This window comes from Pleurodeles waltl, chromosome 12 (assembly GCF_031143425.1).
Source record: "Pleurodeles waltl isolate 20211129_DDA chromosome 12, aPleWal1.hap1.20221129, whole genome shotgun sequence".
Lineage (NCBI taxonomy): Eukaryota > Metazoa > Chordata > Amphibia > Caudata > Salamandridae > Pleurodeles > Pleurodeles waltl.
Window position 1 is genome coordinate 698,263,843 of NC_090451.1, and position 23,258 is coordinate 698,287,100.

The following is a 23,258-nucleotide window of genomic DNA, read 5'->3' on the forward strand; positions in this document are numbered from 1 at the left end:
TCAACTCTCATGGACTGGGCGTTATAGAACCATATATTCTGCATTGTTACACTAGGTAACAACACTTTGAAGAAATTATTTTTATTTATAGGCCAAATTAGATCATCTGTGGAATCACCAAGAATAGTGTAGCAAAATGTCCAGCAGATGGCGATAGAGACTGGCGGTTGCTCTTCTATTTTAATTCTTCAGAAAGTGCAATCTCAAAAGGATATAGGAATTTTATTTACAATTCTCAATCCAGTCCCGAAATGTGTAGTGGAATATTTATTTTTAAGTATAATTATTTTACAAAAGAGTTTAAAAGTAGTAATTATGGATTGTATGAAGTGCTGCTTTGCTGGGTGCGGCTCAAGGCATAAAACTAGGTATATATGAATGAATGGCACACACACACAAACGTATGTCGAAACGGAATTAACAAGCATTGGTAAAGCCAATAGATCTCGCCTATTGGCTTTGTCGTTTTTTAGCCATGTAGTGCAGCACTTAAGTGAGAGTTATTTTACTTTGTAATTTTTTTTTTGTGATGAACAGAAGGGGTAAGCAGTGCAGGCGAAGGGAGGAGGGGCAGGAAAAATGCGGGACAGTAGTATGAAATGGCTAGGGCTGTTACCATCATAGTGTGCTTTTTCTAAGTTTATAGTTTTGTTTTTTACGTTTTTTTTAACTATAGCGCCCTGACCCGTTGTTGCTGGGAGGGATGGGGGCAACAAGCAATGGGGCGGGAGGGATGGGGCAACATGCAATGGGGCGGGAGGGATTGGGCAACAAGCAATGGGGCGGGAGGGATGGGGCAACAAGCAATGGGTCGGGAGGGATGGGGCAACAATCAATGGGGCGGGAGGGATGGGGCAACAAGCAATGGGGCGGGAGGGATGGGGCAACAATCAATGGGGTGGGAGTGATGGGGGAAGCAATCAATGGGCGGGAGGGATGGGGCTACAAGCAATGGGGCGGGAGGGATGGGGCAACAATCAATGGGGCGGGAGGGATTGGGCAACAAGCAATGGGGCGGGAGGGATGGGGCAACAAGCAATGGGGCGGGAGGGATGGGGCAACAAGCAATGGGGCGGGAGGGATGGGGCAACAAGCAATGGGGCGGGAGGGATGGGGCAACATGCAATGGGGCGGGAGGGATGGGGCAACAAGCAATGGGGCGGGAGGGATGGGGCAACAAGCAATGGGGCAAGACGGATTGCAGATCGAGACCCTGGAAAGCAGTTACCATTTAGGAGACGAGTTTGTATCAGTGGCTGTGCATGGCTCTGCCGGCTTTTAAAAAGCATAGGACCTGCACAGATTTTGTTTGACTATTACACATTGACTGGTGGCTACCACAATCACGGTGCAAGCAGCGCCTGGTGTCGGCAGTGCACGGTGAATGAATGCAGCACGTCTCCTCCAGCGTGGGGTTGTGCTCTGTGTAAGGTTATAAAGCAAAACCCAGAACATTTGCTAGTGCCAGATCCCAGAGCGTGTTCGTAGCATGTCTCATGTTGTCCCAGCAATGCAAACTTCTGTCAAGGGGGAGGAGGGGAGTTACACCTCCCCTCCCATAAATCTATTCTTTACTAAATAGTTAGGTACAGGTGGTTTCAGTCAAGTATGGTAAGGAGCCTGTCGGATTTCACCTATGATAGATAGATATATATATACACATATATATACACGCACGCACACACATACACTCTCTCTCATCAATGTTTTAAAGGTCTAAAAAATGTTGGTAATTTTGCAAAGTATTGTTTTTTAAATACTTCTTACAATCTGCACCCCTCTCCTTTTGCTTCGCCCCCTACACGCCCCTTCGGCACTGCTTCTCTAATACTGCATTTTAACAGGACATGCCAGCATGGATGTTGGGAAACCTGCAGCTCACACCCCCGTATCTCACTGACCAAGCTACGCCGCGGCCTCTGTTACCCAGAGTTACACAGAGTGAAAGGCGCATCTGTTGTCTCGTGCGGGGTCCGCTTGCAATGGGGCGGGAGGGATGGGGCAACAAGCAATGGGGCAGGAGGGATGGGGCAACAAGCAATAGGGCAGGAGGGATGGGGCAACAAGCAATGGGGCGGGAGGGATGGGGCAACAAGCAATGGGGCAGGAGGGATGGGGCAACAAGCAATGGGGCAGGAGGGATGGGGCCACAAGCAATGGGGCGGGAGGGATGGGGCAACAAGCAATGGGGCGGGAGGGATGGGGCAACAAGCAATGGGGCAGGAGGGATGGGGCAACAAGCAATGGGGCAGGAGGGATGGGGCAACAAGCAATGGGGCGGGAGGGATGGGGCAACAAGCAATGGGGCGGGAGGGATGGGGCCACAAGCAATGGGGCGGGAGGGATGGGGCCACAAGCAATGGGGCGGGAGGGATGGGGCAACAAGCAATGGGGCGGGAGGGATGGGGCCACAAGCAATGGGGCGGGAGGGATGGGGCAACAAGCAATGGGGCGGGAGGGATGGGGCAACAAGCAATGGGGCGGGAGGGATGGGGCAACAAGCAATGGGGCGGGAGGGATGGGGCAACAAGCAATGGGGCAGGAGGGATGGGGCAACAAGCAATGGGGCGGGAGGGATGGGGCAACAAGCAATGGGGCGGGAGGGATTGGGCAACAAGCAATGGGGCGGGAGGGATGGGGCAACAAGCAATGGGGCGGGAGGGATTGGGCAACAAGCAATGGGGCGGGAGGGATGGGGCAACAAGCAATGGGGCGGGAGGGATTGGGCAACAAGCAATGGGGCGGGAGGGATGGGGCAACATGCAATGGGGTGGACGGGATCTGGCTTTGTGTCTAAAATGGTTGCCTCCTTGTGACAGGCGGTGAGTAGGGGGAATGTTATATTCCTCCTTGCGTTTCACACATTGCGTGGCGCGCATCCACAGTGTGATGTTTTAAAGATTGTCTGAGCATGAGATTGTGTGCTGGGAGAGTTCCCTTGCATGGCAATAGAGACAATAATTGGTGAGGAGGAAGTTATCCATCAAGTAAAAGGTTTCTCCCATGAACAAAAAAAAATTAAGAAAGAGCACATGACCTTGTGCTAAAAGTTTACTTATAGGGAAACTCACATGTGTAACATTTCCAAATGTGCGAGCACGAGTACTCATCAGTGACTGCCAGTGATGCAGCAAGGATGGTGTGTGCCTAATGCAAAGAAGGACAATGGCCCTCAACCCGCAGGCCTTGGTGCCCATGCACCCCCTGTTATAATATCAGCTGAACTTAGGCTGTTCTGTTTTCAGTGTTTATTTTTTGTGGATTTTAGTGGAGTTTTCTCAGTGTTTTCCACACTTTTAAAATCTGCGCTTATTACTATGTATTCAGCTACCTAAACCCCCAAATAGACCAAAACTGTGTTCTCCCATTGCTTACAAAACACAATGTTTTTTTGCAGCCATTTTTTATAAATCACATAATTAATGTAAATGATAAGTAAGGCGGTTCAATGTAATGTCTTCCCATTGGCAGTGTGACCCATGGACTCAAGTTAGATTGTGCGAAGCATACAAAGTCTGTGTATTGCAGGCTCACTCACACCTCATTAACATATCTCACATCTCATTAGCTTTCACACTCTGTCGGACTCTGTCTGGTTTACAGGACTAACAATGGACTAAAAAGTAAGAGTGTTGTATCCAAAGGGCTCTAACTAACAATTTCTGGATGAAGTCCAACTTTCTACTGATTATTAGGACTTTTTACAGGGTGGTCATTCATACAAACAGTATAGTCCGCTGAAAAATCTTTCAAATGTTTAATTACACCACTGGTTGATTTGTAACCCTGCTTTCCAAACTGTCATACTTTAAGCATGCTCACCACTGCTCTTCTGAGGTATTTGTCGGATTGCATGAAGGTGGTGCTCTTGTTAAGCTGACATTTATAGATACCAAGTGTCCCCATGAGAAATGTCTCACTTTTAGTCAGTCATGACCTTCTAACAAACACTGGATTTTAATCTGGAACTTGAAAATGTGCTGTTAACATAGTAACCATGGGCCCGGCAGTAAAGTGCAGGTATCACGGTGGGACCACGCTGGTGCTGGATGTGGGCCAGTGCCATCCATGTGACTCGAGGGGCCGCACCAGCGTCTGTGCCCCCCTGTTAATATCAAAGTGCCCTCGGGGCACAAAAAGCAGGCAGCACAGGGTTGTTTTATAATAACGCCCCTGGAAACATATTATACATGGCCCCCCTTTATATGTGCACCACGGAGCACTGTGGTATTACAGAATGGGTTGCAGATGCTGAAGTAGGCTCTACTCAAAATGGATGACACCAGCACTAAATATGCCCCGGTGTGATGCCAACGGGCATACCCTGATTTGCATGAGTGCCCAGCCCATTGAAGAGAAGGAAAGTCTTTGTGACCTTGCCATATAACAGAAGCAAAGGCATCAGTAGGGCCACTTACTCAAGCCACATAGAAAGAGCACACCGTGTACCCCAGGGGGTGGCCCTTGGGAGTGGGGACCAGAGATCCCTGGGACGCTTGGAGAGGCATCCTCCGGCAGGCAGGGGCAGGCAGTAACTGCGCGCGCCCGCAAGAGGTTCGCAGACTGCGACCCTGCCTGCAGTGAAAGGGGGGCTCGCCACTTCAGACATTGGCCTACCTTTCACCCATGTGCCTTTGATGGAACAGGAGTGAGTTTGTGCCTGAATTATGACCAGTGCATTGACTGTAATCTGACTTCCTGTTCCAGTCTTTGCCTGGCACACTCAAAGTCACACATAGGGGATGAACATTATATATAATAGATTGGTATTCATGATACATTAGAGAGGTTCTTTCATTGTTCTATAGTGAGATGCATGTAATGTAAATATATTTCAGATTTCCTCTGTTTATCTTGTTGGCATGTTCAACAAACAGCAATAGAATACCCCAAACTGTAAATCGATTCTCAGCAGAAACAACAGCAACAAAGGTGCATATAAAACACTTTTTGAATGAGCTCTGCAGAGAGCACATTCTCTGCAATATTTGATTTTAAATTACGGCTGCACAGGATCACTGGATCAAAGATATCCATAAGAAGTTGCTTTCTGAAAAACAAACATTAGCAAATCCAATATGTCTGATCTTTGTGACCTATTGGATTTGCCATCTGATTTTATCCACACTGCTGTCCGTCATACCTAAGGTCAGAAAAAGGCAGCCACTCATGCCTTCATTCTTTTTTTTATTTTTTTAGGTGCATGCACACATCTACGAAATGGCGCGAGTTGGATCGATAATTAAAAAGAAAATAAAAAATAAAAATTCAAGAACGCTTTGCACATATTAAGAACAAGTGGGTCAGTTGACGAGCAGAAACCACATATTAGAAGATGGGAGAATGGCAAAGCAAACCATGAAATGATGGGGTTGAATAGCGAAGCAACACAGGGGACAGTGTGGGGTGCGATCACCGAAAGATGACGAAAAAAAAAAATCAACAGATCGTAGAATCGTGGTGATGTGAAAGCATCAAGGGAAGGGTGGGCGTGGGGAAAGCAACACAAAGCACAGGTAGGGGAGGCAATGGGGAGAAGCACACAGTCGAGCCCATGAGGAAGTGGTCAGGGAGAAGCTATCGGCTATGCGGGAGCATCATGGATGGAAGGGGAAAATAAATAAATAAGAGATACAGCTTGAAAACACACGTACTCTAAAGGAGCGCTTCACACAAAAGAAAAAGGTAGCGCTTAAAAAGCAGCGATGCCACAGATTCAAAGAGTTTGTAAAGAGTAAATGCTCCGGGGGAGGGACAAACGCAAGAGTCACAAGCTGGGGCATGAATGAAAAGTAGGCAAACGAGAATGACGAGGAAAATCAACGGTTGACAAACTATGGGAGGGCTCAAAGCCCCTCTCTGTCATTGGTAAGACTCAATGCGCCTCACAGCACAGGGGTGGTCTAGTAGGTTGGAACAAATAAAAACCCTTTGGCACTGGTTGCATTTTGATAGAAGGTGCTTCAGAAGTTTATTTAGCTGACTGTCTCTGAGGATTGCATGTCTTCAATGCAGATCTGGCCATGCATCAGAGGTGCGATGGCTTGACAAAAGTTTGCATTGTGTTACACTTTGTAGGCACAGGGCGCTCCCATTATTTTTGGCATTTGACACCACCAAAAACATAACGTAACAATCCACAATATGGCACATCCCTCATATTGCACCGATGTCCCTTGCGGTAGCGCTTTCTGTCACCAGATACTGAAAAGATGCCCCTCTCAGGACAAGGTGAACTAAGTCAGGAACTCCTTCTAGCCTTCTGGTACCCTCTTGGATGGTGCTGTCTGTTCATGATCTTTCCTATCATTGCTTCCTAAACCTTTCCACTTGTTGTTTGTTGAAATCCTGACTGCCACATGTTTAGATCTGCACTTATCAAACACTAATAAACCGGTAAATAAATACATTAAATTGCACACTGCAGTAAGTCAACAAAGCATGGCTGTGAGAAGCCAGTAGAAGTTTATTGAAGGAACAGTAGATTTTTCACACAAAAAACAAACAAAAAAACGTTATTTCTGGGTCTAAGATGTTGCAGGTTGAACGCATGTGAACTAGTTAAAAATCAGTGAAATAGGCAACTTTGCTTCCGTAGCTACCACCTGTTCTCTGTCTGTCAGTCTAATGTTTAACCCAAACATCATCTTGTTCACGTACAGACATCATAATACGTAGGGCAGAATCGGCTCAAGTTTGTGAATCCAACCACATCTGACGCAGATGTGTGCGAAGAAGCAGTTTTCATTGTGAAAAAATCGGTTTCAATTATCTCACGAGCCACAAATGTAATTTTTGTATTCTGTCTAATGATGAAGTTTTAAAGTTGACGCATGGGTCTAGTGTTGTCAATTGTACTTTTAAAGTGTTCACCAACGAAATGCTTTCTCGTTCCCTGCCTGTGCACACAGAGCCTCAACTGGGACCTTCAACATTATATTAAAACATACAAAGTTAATTTAATTTTATGGTCCTGCTTGCACCATACCATTTTTAGGGCCGCGCCTGAGTCGCTTGCGCATGCGTTTCACTTGCGAGATGCATTAGTAGATAGAAAAGGGCTCGGAGCCCCTTCCATGTCACGTCAGTGTCTTTCATTGGTTCGTGTGCTTGCCTTTCAAAATCTGCTTGCTTTCATTAGTGGAAGTCACGCATACCTTTTTTCCGGTGGTTAGCCCTCCTCGTGGGCAGCGACCAAGTACGGAAAACATGCGAGGCTCGCTGTTTCCCGTCAGGTTTGTGGACTACTTTTTATCTTTTTTTCCACAGTGCGATCTCGCTTGCCAGAAGTCCAGCGCTTTGCATGACATCGACCCTGTTACATAGTTAATTTCACTTTTGCCGGTGTGTTTACGAGTGAACTGTAGCAGCGCGATCACGCAGTTTTTTTCCATTTAATGTAGCAAGAAAAGTCCGGTTGGGAGTTTTACAACTGCTAATAGCTGTAACTCCAAGAAATGCGAGACCCTATTACATTGCAAATGCTTGTTCTCAGTTGTATTTTGCTTCCTTCAGTAACATTCTAAACACACGTTTGCAATTGAAGAACAATTCCTTGGCCCGAAAGGAGATGTTTGTATTTTTTTATGTTCATTTGTTTTGTACTGTAAGCCATAATAGCACTGTTCAATAGATGTATAGCAAAAGTCATTATACCATGTGATGTGTTTTCTGTTTTATTAGATGGCTCAATGCATCTCTTGTCACATTACAGTGACTGTAAAATTTCTGTATAAAAGTGAATAAAAACCACTCTATTTGGGTTACAAGGCAGGTTCTGTCCTGGTCTCCTCAGAGGGCAGATTCCATGTTAGTTTGTTAACTAATCTCTATTTAAGAATATTTTTCATGTTTATTCTGTCCTGTTGAACTGAGCAGCCCCTAAGACAAAATGCTCATTAACTCAATCTTTTCTGCCTGCTAGCCGTTATTCTGCCCTGGCAATTTGCTAGATTAGGGACCAGCTTCCACTGCCTATGCCGATCTGCATTTATTTGCATTTTGAGTATCTTGAATTGATTGACTAACCATTATGCTTTTGCCTTCTGTAACAATTCCTTAATTTTAAATAAATCACTGTTTGTTCTTTAAACATTGTCTTGTGTGGATTTTCTTGTGTGGATTTTCCAATGGTGGTTTCTCTGGTGTTTACTGGAATTTGTGTCCAGGGCTCATGTCTGTAAAGACTCTCACATAGTTCTGGTCCATCAATCGACCCTTTTGCTGCAAAAAAGTGCTGCCATATCTTCCGTCAGAAGTGTCATTGGTTGTGCGATGTACAGGGCATTAGGGATGTAGGAACTGTTATTGGTAATCTCAAACCTATGGTGTGGGATTGTGCATAATTTTGGGGGATGATGCTGTTTACAGATTATACATCCCAGGGTTATGTAGCTCACAAACTTAAAACACTTCTTTGGACTTCTTTGATGTGAAATCTGAAGCATGAGCCCCAAATTTCCCCAAAAACATTTTCTTGACTTTCTATTTAAGAGTGACTTGAAAAAGCTCGAGAAAGCAGCTGCAGAACAGTTATCCTTTAAAAATAAAAGATGTCTAAATTTGAAAGTTTGGAGGTTTTACTCGCAGTGTGAGAATATTATTATGAAAGTTTGTGATGCATCTGTGCAGAGATACATGATAAGTCAGGGTGGAATGACTAAGTGCCATTTGGTTCTCAGACTCCTTGCAGCAAAAGGCCTCTGCACACTAGGCCAACAGCCAACTTAATTTAAAGAATACATTGTGCAATGAAGTATTACTCTTTCCCTCTACATCTAACAATAGAAAGGTGTTGTAAAGCCTCTGGAATGCAAGCAGTCAGGGTTACCCACCCTTAAACAACACTGAAACCTTGTGCGTAAAGGCATTTACTTTCTCATAGCGTGCTAACCAAGACTGACCTCATTGAGACGATGGGGAATAACTGGACACGGAGTAAAAACATATCACGAGTAGTTTTTACTCGAGTATGACTCAGAGAGGCATTAGTGCATTCGTGCAGTTAAGTATTACTGCAGTGGAGCGAGAGGCTGTAATCAAACAATTTTGTAGTGAAGCGTAGCTTCCCTTAGTGCTAAATTGATTTTAAATAAATTTAAAGATCATCCTGAAAAAAGTCAGAGGGGGGCCTGGGGATAAAATAAACAAAGGGGGCATTGGTTTTACTTTCCACATAAGTGGTCAGTGGCACAAAATTTTAATATCAGGAATGGCGATCCACCTGCCGTAGGAGTAGAAAAAAATTCTACGAGTGTGACAAGGTGGGCCTCCATGACCAACCTGATACCAACCTTGATTTTGAGGGAGTTTTTATGATCCTTTCTTCTGCCCAAGACTGAAAGAGGGGTTGGGGTGCTTTTACCCAAGGCCCAAACATCCTGCTGTGTTGTCTGAAGCCTGAAGCTTCTGAGCCTTTGAGCCACAAACACCGCCCCATCCTGTTTCACAGATATCAAATCCAAGGGCACCAGGGGCCCAACTTCTAGTTTGCCACTGGGTCTTACGGTGCTGGACAGATTGGGTGTCACTGCCACCTCAAATGTCCAGCAAGAGCTGTGTCTCACACAATGGGAGCCACATAATTCGAGCCCCCTTGGTGACCACCAGTGGGGATGTAGCCAATGTTCAGCACAGTGGTTTCTTTGCTTAAACATTCACTTAGGAGAGTGAACGTCCTCTTGTAGAAATGTGTCTCCTGCCCTATTGTCACCGATCGCCTAGTCCTGGCAGCTCTCCTAACTGGACGCTAGAACCTTGACTTTGGACCAGAACCTTGGAACCTCTAAAACAATCATTGCTCAGAGATAAGGGATCCAAGATCTCTGATTCAATGGATCTGGAGCAATCGATCTCAGAAGGATGAGCTTCCGAGTCTGCATCACCAGAGTGGGAACCTGTTGAAATTGTGACCGATCCGCTGTAAATGGATCTCTGCAGCAAGTCCATTAGTTCACTGAGCTAACGTAGGAGTTTCAAGTCACCACGAAGGCAGGATGTTGAGTCAACGACTGTCACATGGCTTGGGTGCAGCTCGGTTTATTTTTCCTATTACAGAGAACAGGAATACTATGATTAATAGGCCTCCTAGAAAATGCTTTCAAATTTGATATACTAGTGAAAAACGCTAGTAATAATTACATGCCTGAACGTGCGTTAATTACAGCTTGGATTTCAGGATTGTCTGGATGCAGGTGATTTGAGACGTCTTAAGTCTGTATGAGTACATCGTCAGGGTGCCCCACCCGTGATGCAGGAAATTCATGGGTGGGTGGCACACTAGCAAGGGTGGGCGTAAAGCCCCAGGTTTTACTCTCCTCTCGAACAAGCTAAACTTTCTCAGGGTACACACTACAGTGACCGAAACAAGTGAGGAACAAATATAGAATGTGAGCAGACAGCGAAGGGTTGGGCTGATCGTCAAGTCGCCTTTCCTATGTGGAGCTTCAGGGGGAAATGGACACCACCCGGGCACTTTTTAGGTCTTGGCTAGACACAGCTCAGACCGTCTAATGTTTTCTAATGAAACCATAATATAACGTTTACATTTCTATACATACGTGGACTTTTTACCATCCCTCTTCACTGATTGGTCTATTCGATATCATTCAAATTTTGCTTCTGCCCACCAGAGAGCACAGCATGAGGCAATGGTTCAGCCCACTAAAGCCATTGGCTTCTTCCCCTATGAGGGACAAGATTTTGAATGCGTACATCTCCCTAATAAGTAATCCACCTCAGTGCCAAAGTTGGCAGGCCAAGCTCTGCTTTTCTTTCATGTTTTTCAATTCATTTATTCTTGCAATGGGTCACTTTGTCCTTATTACATTGGCGATTTTACTTTTTAGCAATATGTTGAATTAATGCAGGCTTGCAAAGGTCAGACCTGCTGGCTTTAACAAGGGGTGTTTGTTCTTCTTGCTTGTTCTTGCAGTGGTTCTTGTATAGTAAACTCTGTGTGATCTGCCCACTTCACCACAGCGTACACAACAAGCCTTAGCCGGAGACACAGAAGCAGAAAGAAACCAGCCAATCAGACCATTTTTAGTTCTTTATATACATTATTTCTTAGCACAGGATACAGGTGCACACAAAGTCACTAATTCATCCGCAACTTTACCCTGATCCAGGATTCCTTATCCTCATACATAAAAACAAAAATACCTGTACACATTTGCTAAAAAAATAAAATTGAGGAAGCTGTCCAGGGGGGCACGAGTGTCCCTGGCCCTGCTCCAGTTAAACAAATCCGAAGCAGGTTTAATGCAACACAAAAAACAATAGTTTTGTAAGTACACCTTTGATGCTAAGACCCTTGAGATACATGAAATACTTTTATATCCTGTACAGCAATCTCTTTGGCCCAGTTCTTTGCAGTGGTCTTGCAGCCTTGAGTTGCGGATTCCTAGGACTTCTGCAGGGCTCTGACCATCGGGATTCGTTTCCAGGGCCCCAACTTAAAAGATTGGTAAATATTCCCGGTTACCTGGCCGGAGGATCTCCACCGACTAGAGAAGAACCCTTGGCCCATCCACCAATTCTACAAGATCCAACAAACTATGTATCGGTATGGATCCATCAGCTCCTGATTGTTCCTACAGCACACCTGCTATGACCCCAATATGTGTGTGAGCCAATCCCAGTCTTATGGGGACCATCCGCAGGTCTCCACTAACTGGAGATAAATCCTTCACCCATTGCGCCGGGTCTACAACCCGTCCACCTACAAATCTAGGCACCTCAAGTGTAGAGCGTCAGCAGTTCAAACCAGACGGCTGTTCCCTGGACTATCTACTATAACCCAGATCAATGTTGTTGTTTGGTGACTCCAGGCTTCTGGTGCTTGTCCAAAGGTCTCCATTAGCTGCGTATCAATCTTGTGTTCCCGTTAGCTCTTCACAAAAACCCTAGTACGAGTAGGCACATTCAACGGCTGATAGTATTCCTGGGTGCTCAAACTTGTTCCCAAGCACCTTGGTCATGGTCTTGTTCTTCTCACGATTTTGGCCCTGCTCAAACATCTCCTACAATCTGTTTTAAAGAGACTCTTTTGTCTATCAGCAGCTACCTTCCCCTAAGAACACTCTTTATGGTATTTTGTCTCTTACGACAAGACTGGAACTGGGCTCCAATCTCTGCCAAGTAAAAGTTAACACACTACGTTACACCTTCATTGCACTCCATTTTCTCCAGGTAGGTCTATGAGCTAGGAGCCTAGGAGAGTATTTTGTTGAGAAAGTTGCAGATTATGCACCGAGCTCTGGAATAACAATTGTGTCATAACACTGCCTTCTTCTGTGCTGCACCAGCTCTTTCCCCAAACCAGAAGGATGGTGCAGGAAAACCATAGATCTGCACTAAAATGTACCATCTTGGTGGAGTCCCATCAATAACATCTGTCAAGACCTCTTGGCTGGCGCAAAACTCCAAAACCCGTTGGCGAGTGCAGACTGGAAAGGCTGCAGGCATCACAATTCTACTATTCCACGCCGACTCTGCGAACTCACGGCACTCGAAGTGTCCAGTCCCCTTCCCTGCCACCAAGAAACTCTGCTTCTTGCTCTTGGCTCTTGCAAATTGAATCAACTCCTCCCCCTTTTCACTCCAAGACTTGTTCTGAAGTGCACCTCCTTAGTGGCTGACGAGTCAGTCCTTAAACCTTTAAGCATTTTGTGGGAACCACATTATACCACTGTTAGGAATGCTGGCCTACTGGCCACCAAAGCTTCGCTCACAGGGGAAACTGCCGCTGGAGGACGTAGCGGCACGCCATTTCCAACTTCCATTGGCACTTTTCCAGGATGCGTCGGCACTCATCCCGCGAGTGACGGCTGAGGTTGTAGAGCTGCTCCACCTGCCAGGGGAAAACAAAGAGGGATTTAGAGACATTCTGGAACTGAAAACCAGGAGATCCCCCCTGGCCTCCAAAAGAAAGACAATCTTTTAGACTGACATGTTTTAAGTAATGACTGGTTGAATGCAAAAGTATTTTTGCATTTAAGACTGATTTTATCTGGTTTGAAAGCATTGCCAATTTTAGGCAGCCAAGGAATTTGAAGTACAAATGGATGACACATTTCCAGGAGTCTGAACATTCAGTCAAGTGAGAAAGAACTGACTCCACAGCCATCACACCTAACATTCAATCCCACCCGCGGCCTCAACAGGCACAGATCACCGTGGCAATTCCGTAGGATCAGGTTGTTGCATCTGTTCACCAAATCACTATTTTAAAAATTTGACATAACTGACCCTAAATCAACCGAACAACAGAATATTCTCCCTAAAATGCTCACATCTCACCCAGCAACCAGAGAACACTGTTAGATGGACCCTGATATGTCTTGATGTCAGTCCAATCACTTTAAATATGCCCTGCCTGGAAATAGCCGTACAGCGAGTATGGGAAGGCCAGAAATCGCAAAGCAAACCCTCCAAAAAGACACACAAATATTGGCTGATTTAATGTATTTCATTTTATTTAAGGAATCACAGGAAACCACAATACATGCACCGAAGGACAGACAGTGTGTGTGTAATTTTAAATTAGCGCAGCTTCGGACAGCTGATATTTTGGTGGTCTTTCTGTACTGTCTCGTCAAACAAACTGAATGCAATTTCAGAACTTGAAATGATTCTAATATACTTGGAAATCAAAGATAAGTATTTAATTTTCAAAGTTTACAAAAGTATTGAAAATCTTGAAATGAAATGCACACAGCTCAAAATTAGGGCCCGATTTAGAATTTGGCGGACGGGTTACTCAGTCACATATGATATAATGGGATCGTAAACGGAGGACAGGATATCCATCACGTTTGTGAAGGAGTAACCCCATCCACTAAACTCTAAACCAGGCCCTCATTCAGGAATGTTGCTGCTTGGTATTTTCTGTTTCATCTGTGCTTGTAAACTGCGCTACCCAGTGCCAGAAAAGTTTTCCTGCATCTTTGTCACTTGGAAGAGGGGAAATTACAGATGTTCTCCGAACATTCTTGGATTAAGATTTAGTTTGATGCATAAAGACTGAGAATGTGGGGCACAATCACTTCTCAATTCTTGGAGTTCGTTACTGTATCACATAATCAGGCCCACTGGAACTATGTGATTCAGCAGCCACATTGTTTTGCACATAATTATGGCAGATAATCCATCATCTTCTGCTAATTTTCAAGTTTAAATAAAAAATAAAAAATCATGTTTCTGGCTCAAATGCATAAGATGAACGACATATCCAGTGTTAAGGTTAATTTCTCTTCCTGCCGTCTTCTGGCGCTGCTGTGGCACAAAAATTGTTGCGGTGCAGTTTCGGGCCCTTTACAAAGGTTGACTGGTCACCTTTCAGTTGCTTATTGCTTAATTTGGGTGTTAAACCTGCACTAGCTAATTAAAACCTGTGCCCAGGGAATATTAATATTGGTAGAAATGACAGAATTATTAACCAATACTATCACAAAACATGCACGTCCAGTGTATGATTTGTTGTTACGTGCCACATAATTTACTCAACCCTGCCACATCACTTTGTCTTCGTTGGTTGCATAATTCCAGTGGGCCAGAATATCACGTAAAAGATTTTTGTTTATAAGGTGAACCATTCACACCAGAAGCACTTGTTGAAGATCTCCATTGTAAAAATCATAACAAATTACACAGTTTATACCTGGGACAACTTCAAGATGGCAACAGCATTAACTCTCGCTAGTTTTCAAAATGGTTACTAATATTAAAAAGGATTTTTATTTTTTTTAAAAAGCACATAAATAGCCTACATTAAAATGTGAACCCTACACTGTGAGTGAAATACCAACTTCTCAGGACATTTTACTTTTTGGACATGGTCATTTAACAAAATGTTACTTCACCACCATAACACTAATAGAACATTCTAAGGCATCACTCCACATCTTCCGGTATAGTATTACCTGAAAACACAAAAATGAAATATACCTATTTTTTTTCTTCCAGGAAACATTTTATAAATAGTTCCAATTTATGCCTTACTTGCATTTGTACCGATAGCAGCAATGCTCCACCCACAGTGTAAATCAGGTGGCGTCAAAGCAGTGCTGTCATTGGTTGCTCGCTGTGTCAATTTTAACTTGCAACATTTAATTAAGTGGCTACGCATCTCTTTGCCCATCAAGAAGTCACACCTTATCGGACCAATGACATATGTCTATTTTCACAGCATCTTTTATTATGAATGCAGATTAATAAATACACAATAAATACATGGACAATAAATATAATTTGCGTGCAAGTAACGATGAACCAGGCTCAACCTGAGACATAACATGGACAGAACTTAAAGAGGATGTCAAAACTAGTCCAGGAGGGACTGAATGCCCTCGCTTTTCCAGAAATGTTCAAGACACTCCCTCAGTTCCACACCCTTCTGTTCCAAGGCTTGATGTCCTAGGACTCGTGCTGTCTTTCATTCATTAAAGTGGCTCCGAAAGGCCCTGTTACAGCAACATAGTCACTTTCTTCACTATCATTGTCACTCTGCGAACTCAAAGTAGACTTCCGTGGAAGGTCCGGAGTGTGCCGGTGTCTGCAGAACGTCTGGTGGCTGTAACAAATATTCTGAGGTTCTCTCCACAAAGTCGACCTGGAGAGCGGCATTAAGTTTCTCTTAACCAGTCTGCAAAGTCTCCTAGATGGGATCCGCAAATTCCCTATGCTCTTCTCACCAATTCTCTTCAGCCATCTGCCACAATCTTTCTAGAGTTGGCACTCAAGAACTTATTGTGATAAAATTCTAGACTGATCTAAGGTCCAAGGAATCTGACCTCAATTTACGACTCGTTCCATATTCAGCTTCTTCTATAATCTCAAACTCCAGGGCAACCAGACCTGTGAAGTGATGGATCATGCCAAGAGACAACACCGAGTGGATGTACATGTACAAGATACAGCCTCACCCTTCAGTGGTAGACCGCTGTGCAGACTCAGATCCCTGCCACTAAAAAAAACTCTGGAAAATCTGTTCCACCACCCAGCACTGTCAGACCTCTTATGTGTGGCAAACACTTTCATTGACCACCATGGATTGATTACCCTAAGGAAAATTCGTGGTGTCCACAATGAGGGAACAAGAAGAATTCTTGCTGATGCTAGCAACCATCAATATCCAAGCCAAGTCTGGGTGGCTGTGAAGGGTGTGCGTGCAGAAAACACAGAACTAACATCTCTTGAAGATGTTCAGAAGATCAGGAGGTCCCTTCTGCAACTCAAGGTGGCCCATCCCCCCAGCATCCTGCCTCTCTTTCAGTCTCTGCTTCGTGAGGTCTGCCCTCGGACACGGGTGAGGTTCAGTAACTTGTCTGTCCAGTTCACAGACCGCCGGGAAGCACGGGGCCTTACCTTCAGGTAGTGGATAGATTTCATCAGGTCCCAGCCGTGCATGCGCAGTGCTTCCCGGCACTCCTCAGTGGTGACTCCGTGCACCCGCTCTTCCACCTAAAACCAGACCAGAAAATAAAGTGAGAGGTTAGTGCATGTAGGACTGCATTAGCAACATGGTTCACCACTGCCCACTTGATGAATCCCAATCACCACATATATATATACATACACACACACACATATAAATAATGAAGGTTCGAAGAAGGAAAGGTGAGGCCTCCACGCATGCAAAATCATACACAAGAATGAACTGGACTGTCTCAATATTTGGACAGCTCTTAGACCAGCTTATAGGCTGGGGGTAGAATCAGTCAAACTCTCCTAATTGTACCCTAGCATAACCAGCAACTGACTGCATACAGGATGTTAATGTTTGTGAAACCGAAACAATATACTAAAAAATAAACAAACTGATAAAATCTGCCAGCCTACTAAGAAAGGATTTATTTCTCTTTAGAGGGTGCGATCGGAATGTAGGGGCATGTTGGACACGCCGTTTCAGACAATCTTTAAACCTGTGCTTCGTTTGCAGAAAAAAAAGAAAAAAAAAAAAAAAAAACACAAGAAGCTCCAGGCCCAGCTCTCTGTGCTGCTGTATTGCTCTTGCTCCAGTCTTCTCCTTGATTCCCCCAATTTTTTAAGTGCCTTCCCCTTGCTTTTCTTGCATTCTAACTGCTTTCTCCTTGCCTTTCCTGTTTTTTTTGTGTGCTTTCTTGCTTTTTCCTTTGTTTTCACTGCTTTCTCCTCTTTTTCCCCTGTTTTTTTTGGTGTCTTCTCCTTGCTTTTCCCTCATTTTCTCTGCTTTCTTCTTGCTTTTTCCCCCATTTTGTGTGTGCCAGTGCTTTGAGACCCTCACAGGTGAACTGCCACACTTTATAAATCCTTGATTGATTCATACTTTTCCTTAGGGGGAGCCACCGCCCACTTCCACCACTGGTGTTGGCCATTAATTCATAGGACCCTACAAATATTTTGACTGAAGCGGTACTTTAGTTGTGGCTGACAATTTCTGTTACATTATATTGAGGTTCCTGAAAGCCTACTTGTTAATGCTTGGTCTCTGGCGCTACATCTTTTACATACCAAATTGCAATGCTTATATCTGCCACCAGGAGGTGAAAGGCTTTTATACGAGACCCAGATTCAAAAGTTTTTTTTCTCCCCCTTTCCATTTTTTTTTCATAATTTGGACTCCTGTATGCTGGCCAAATATAAAGTATCTTCCCCTCTAAAGTGAGGGCTGGTAGCAGTGCTTAATTTGAGCAGTGGTTGCCAGTGGGGACCACCAGCACCTATTTTTCCACACCAAGAGCAAAGGAGGTTTAAAGAAAACAAAAAAAAACAACAACAAAAAACACACACACACAAATTGCAAAGACAAAGAAAGGGAAAAACAGGAAAACTGTAACAGAGGGAAAAAGGAGCGAGAGATGGGGCAGGGAGTGTCTGGTAGTGGATTAAAGAGGCCCAGGATGGATTTAATACTACGCAGCCTTGGTATCTGGTGCACTGGTGCCAGACTCCTCAGGACAGCTTCAGACACCGGAACTCCCTCTTTTACAAATCAAGCACTTGCTGGTGGTGCCCATCGGCAACCACCAGGCTCAAATTAAGTGCTGCTTTAAACATAGAAAAGCAAAGGAAGAGAAAATAGACAGCCCAATAAAAAATAAAAAAAAAATGGCGGCCCTACCTCCTTCACCTTCCTCTGCATCATTGCTGCATCGATCCTCGGTGCTCCACCGGATGTTGGCTTTATTAAGTCTGTGGAGGAGCCCATAAATCCTGGGAAAGGCCTGAGCTGGCCTGGCTCCTTCCTACCATCCGGAGGCCCCAGTTGGGGAGTGGAGGCAGATATCCGCTTAACCCGCCCCGCGTCGCCGGCCTGTCCTCGGTCCTCTGGGTTCAGCCGATGGATCGGAGGATAGTCCACCTTCGGCAGCTGCTGAGGGATCAGCCAAGGACCCGGAGTGGTGCTTGGAACAGAATTGCGATCCCTGGCGCCCGGGCTCGGCTTTGGCTTCACGAAGGGGGGCACGTCAAAGGATTTGGTCACATGTATCTGTGCCCGTTCCCTCAGGTTGTCCAGGGCGTTCCTTGAAGGCAAGTCACTCATTCGACGGGAGGAAGGACTGCCAGCGCTCTCTAGATCCCGGACACGCGCCTGCAGGTGGTGGGATGACTCCATGACACTCAGTTCAGAAATAGACTCCAAGCTCTTAGAAAGTCCTAAAGTGGCATAAAATGGAAGAATCAGAAACAAAGTCACACACAGGGAAGCAGCTAAAAGAGATGTAATATTACACTTGGAGCAACTGATTTTTGTGCATCAGCCTGGTGCACTAATACCTACGAAGTGTGTATGAACCCCTGTAACTGCACCTTTGGGGTAATGGTGATAAATGCAGAAAGTCACCTTAGATTTTACCCCAACTCAACTCATGCAACTTCCTCCAGACACCCCCTCACCCCAGAATCAGCTACTCACTTTCCATACGCAGCAGCTGGTTTCCTGCAGCTCGGTTGCGATTTGCTTCACGACCACGCGCTTTCCTTCTATAACATGTCCATAAAAGGTGAACAAGGGCATCAAGGAGAGACGGAAAATGAGGGCGAGGAGATGGAAAGAGAAAGTGTGAATTAGCAGACTGTCAAAAAATTAATGCACTCAACAAACTGCAATAAGATCAAAACTATTTAAAAAATTGATTATTGCAAAGCACGATTAGCGCATTCTTTCAACCTTCCACATATCATGTCTCAGGGATGCTACTCCCAGAGAATAGTCTCCTGACCCTCAGCCCACCCTGTCGTACCTGGAGCCCTTACCCTCTTAATCTCAAACCTCAGAGACCCTCAGACTACCACCTTTTGGGTCTGCTCCCTAGGTCACCACGTTCCTGCCGTTTCCAATATCCGATTCTTCTCAGCAATTAGGATGTGCATGGTTACCTCAAACACAACCTTAGTGGCCCCTCCCAGGTTAGGTTTTCGGCCCCTTTCTGCCACTACTCACCTACCCATCAACCCCCAAACTTGCTCCTGAGATGCCAACAACCCACTGGATAATTAATCTGGTCAGATTTGGGAATAGAGAATCAGTGGCAAAACGAATCTTGAGGGGGCCTCCCTACAAAGTACAAGGTGGACCCCACCCAGGCCACAACCTACCACTTTGCTCAGTGTACTGTGCTGAGGGAGGCCCCTGAAGCTCCGGGGTACCATGCACTTTGGGGGCCAATGTTAAACCACTGTGGAGAATCACATATTGAACCTTTGGACACCAACAGAAGACACCTGACCAGTTGAGCCAGTCTTTAAAGGAGCTTCTTCGCCGTCTGCAAGATGGCCAAGTACTCTAGGCTGTCTGTAGGGTTCCCCTGTTTGAGTACCCTAATGGTCCAACACCTCAGGCAGTCTTCACTCACAGCTACACAAGCGAGGCCGGCAGCCGGTGTGACTTACTCATTTCTGACGTCTGGGGTGCCCCAGCTGCGGTCCGGGTCCGAGTCCCCATGGCTCAAGTGCATCAGAGTGCTGCGGACAGGTGAGCTGATCCTGGCGCCCAGTGGGACATCTTCGGCGCTCAACAGGGACGTAGGAAAAGGCCCCACCTTCAGCGTCTTCTTGTTCTGCCCCCGCCAGGTCTGAGACTCCAGGCTGAATAATCCAGGAGAAGCAACAAATGAGATTAATCTGACAGTCACCCACATTGTCAAAAGGTTCGGTGCCTGACCGAACACGCTCTCTGGGAAGCCCCCTCAAACTGTGTGAAAAGGCACAGCAGAAAAATTTAAGATTTGTCCAAGAGAATGACTTCCTCGCCCCAGCCGCTTTCAGAGGCACCAACCTCATTAACAGTTTCCCTTTAAGCTAGCACACCTCGATTCTCAATGTGCCCATAAATTAGGATCTCATTCCATAATTCTGCCCACGTTTGGTCATATTCAACCCCACTGTGTGTGCTTGCCCAACTGCCACCCATTAGATCTATGCCCCACACTTTAGGAGGCAAGGAAAGCTTGGATTTTTTTAAAGAGTTTCCTAGGGTGCTATTGGAGGAGTACAGTTGTCACATCCCCCAAATTTGTGGCGAGATGGACAAATGCTTATATGTTTTGCTCGAGGCTATTCCTCTGAGTCCACTCCGTGTCCCAGACTTCACCCCATGTTAGAGGGAAGTAAGATATCTCCCTACGCGCATCTCCATACTTCCCATCTTAGAGATTTTAAAAGGTGGGTGGGCACAGCATTGTCACTTTAAGGGGATAGAGTGATTCTTTGGACACCTGCCCTTGCTACAAAAGCACAGTTAACTGGACACTGCTCCTTCGGATGGTTGAAGGCCACAACTGCAAGTCAAACAAGCATTTGCAATGCAATGGGTCTCATGTGAGCTCGAGTTAGAGTTATTGGCATTGTAAATTCCTAACTGGACTTTATTTGCCACATAAATTGAAAAGTAAAGCAGTTTACATAAGCAAGCCATTTCAAAGTGACACGGCCGCCATGAGCGTGAAGGAAAGATCAAAAAGGAAAAAGAAGTTTGCTCGCAGTTAAACGTATCAGCAAACCTGCAATTATCCATGTAACAGGGTCGATGGCTAAGGTGGTAACAAACCTGCCTCAAGGAGGTACAAATGTAAAGCATTTATCAGGGATTTTTGAAAGGTGCTCTCTGTGGCCAGGAGTCTCACCTGCAGCTGCTGTGGCTCTGAGACCTATTTTAATTTAATTGTCCATTCAGCGGCATGACACGCGACATCAGGGTGCAATGAGGACTCTCTCTTTCTCGCACTATTCCCTAGGTGGAACCCATGACAATGACACACAGCGGTCTCTCACTCACCTGCTTTCAATAACCGTGATGGGGTCGCCCACGTCCAGTTGCAACCAGCCTAGTGCATTCAGCTCCTGAGTTGCTCTCACCTCCTGCGGCCGGGCCTGCGGGTAAAGAAGAACAGAAACGGTTATTAAAGGTGTACCAGACTGAAGAGAATAGGGACAGCCTATAGTGGGTGGAGCGGGAGCAATGACAGTAGCGAAGAGTGTGGGAGAGCTGACTTGAGCCTCTGTACTGAGTCGAGTACGCAGACTGGCTGTGGCACCTCGGTGAAGAGCGACTGGTGCACTGGATGTGGCATTGCTGTGGTGCAGAAATGCTGGCTGTGCGAGAATTGCTCGTGACTAGTGTATGTGCAGGGGCTGCTGATTATTGGCTCTGGGAGAACCGGAAGTGAATTATACAGAAGCACCAATGCTGGGAGAGTCAGTAATGAATAGTGCAGAAGCGCAGGCACTGGGAGGGTCAATAGTGAATAGTGCAGAAGTTCTGATGCTGGGAGGCTCAGTGGTGAATAGTGCAGAAACACTGGCTGTGACAACCCTGAAGAGTGACATAGGACTACAAGGCCCTGAGACGAGTCATTTGTGAATAATGCAGAAGCACTGGCTCTGAGAATGTCTGCGGAATCACTGTTGCAGGGAGAGTCAGTAGCAAATAGCGTGGAAGATCTTTCTCTGGGAGGGACAGTAGTGAATAGTGCTTGGCAGGTCAGTACTGAGCAGTGCTTAAAACGCTGGCTCTGAGAAAATCAGAAGTGAATTGTGCAGAAGCAATGTCGCAGGAAGGGTGAGAAGTGAATAGTGAGCAAGTGTTGGCTCTAGGAAGGTCAGTAGTGAAATGCGCAAGCGCTGGCTCTAGGAGGGTCATTCACCAAGCGCTGGCTCTAGGAGGGTCAGTTCACCAAGCGCTGGCTCTAGGAGGGTCAGTTCACCAAGCGCTGGCTCTAGGAGGGTCAGTTCACCAAGCGCTGGCTCTAGGAGGGTCAGTAGTGAAATGCGCAAGCGCTGGCTCTAGGAGGGTCAGTGCACATGCGCTGGCTCTAGGAGGGTCAGTAGTGAAATGCGCTGGCTCAAGGAGGGTCAGTAGTGAAATGCGCAAGCCCTTTCTCTAGGAGGGTCAGTAGTGAAATGCGCAAGCGCTGGCTCTGGAGGGTCAGTAGTGAAATGCGCAAGCGCTGGCTCAAGGAGGGTCAGTGCGCAAGCGCTGGCTCTAGGAGGGTCAGTGCGCAAGCGCTGGCTCTAGGAGGGTCAGTGCGCAAGCGCTGGCTCAAGGAGGGTCAGTGCGCAAGCGCTGGCTCAAGGAGGGTCAGTGCGCAAGCGCTGGCTCAAGGAGGGTCAGTGCGCAAGCGCTGGCTCAAGGAGGGTCAGTGCGCAAGCGCTGGCTCAAGGAGGGTCAGTGCGCAAGCGCTGGCTCAAGGAGGGTCAGTGCGCAAGCGCTGGCTCAAGGAGGGTCAGTAGTGAAATGCGCATGCACTGGCTCTAGGAGGGTCAATTCACCAAGCGCTGGCTCTAGGAGGGTCAGAAGTGAAATGTGCAAGCGCTGGCTCAAGGAGGGTCAGTGCGCAAGCGCTGGCTCAAGGAGGGTCAGTGCGCAAGCGCTGGCTCAAGGAGGGTCAGTGCGCAAGCGCTGGCTCAAGGAGGGTCAGTGCGCAAGCGCTGGCTCAAGGAGGGTCAGTGCGCAAGCGCTGGCTCAAGGAGGGTCAGTAGTGAAATGCGCAAGCCCTTTCTCTAGGAGGGTCAGTAGTGAAATGCGCAAGCGCTGGCTCTGGAGGGTCAGTAGTGAAATGCGCAAGCGCTGGCTCTAGGAGGGTCAGTGCGCAAGCGCTGGCTCAAGGAGGGTCAGTGCGCAAGCGCTGGCTCAAGGAGGGTCAGTGAGCAAGCGCTGGCTCAAGGAAGGTCAGTGCGCAAGCGCTGGCTCAAGGAAGGTCAGTGCGCAAGCGCTGGCTCAAGGAAGGTTAGTGCGCAAGCGCTGGCTCAAGGAGGGTCAGTAGAGAAATGCGCAT

General features: G+C 46.2%; 1 protein-coding gene across 2 annotated transcripts in view; it reads right to left on the bottom strand.

Moving 5' to 3' along the window:
- Window positions 1–11,036: 11,036 nt before the first annotated feature.
- Window positions 11,037–23,258, bottom strand: part of TNK1 (tyrosine kinase non receptor 1) — a 33,117-nt gene continuing 20,895 nt past the window's right edge. For both annotated transcript variants that reach the window (XM_069215619.1, XM_069215617.1), the window contains exons 9-14: window positions 21,260–21,354; window positions 19,876–20,070; window positions 18,899–18,966; window positions 18,104–18,639; window positions 16,369–16,464; window positions 11,037–12,853 (exon numbers count right to left, since the gene is read on the bottom strand). In XM_069215619.1, coding sequence (XP_069071720.1) covers window positions 12,731–12,853; window positions 16,369–16,464; window positions 18,104–18,639; window positions 18,899–18,966; window positions 19,876–20,070; window positions 21,260–21,354 — 1,113 coding nt within the window. In that variant the 3' untranslated portion in view covers window positions 11,037–12,730. The remainder of the gene's footprint in view (window positions 12,854–16,368; window positions 16,465–18,103; window positions 18,640–18,898; window positions 18,967–19,875; window positions 20,071–21,259; window positions 21,355–23,258) is intronic.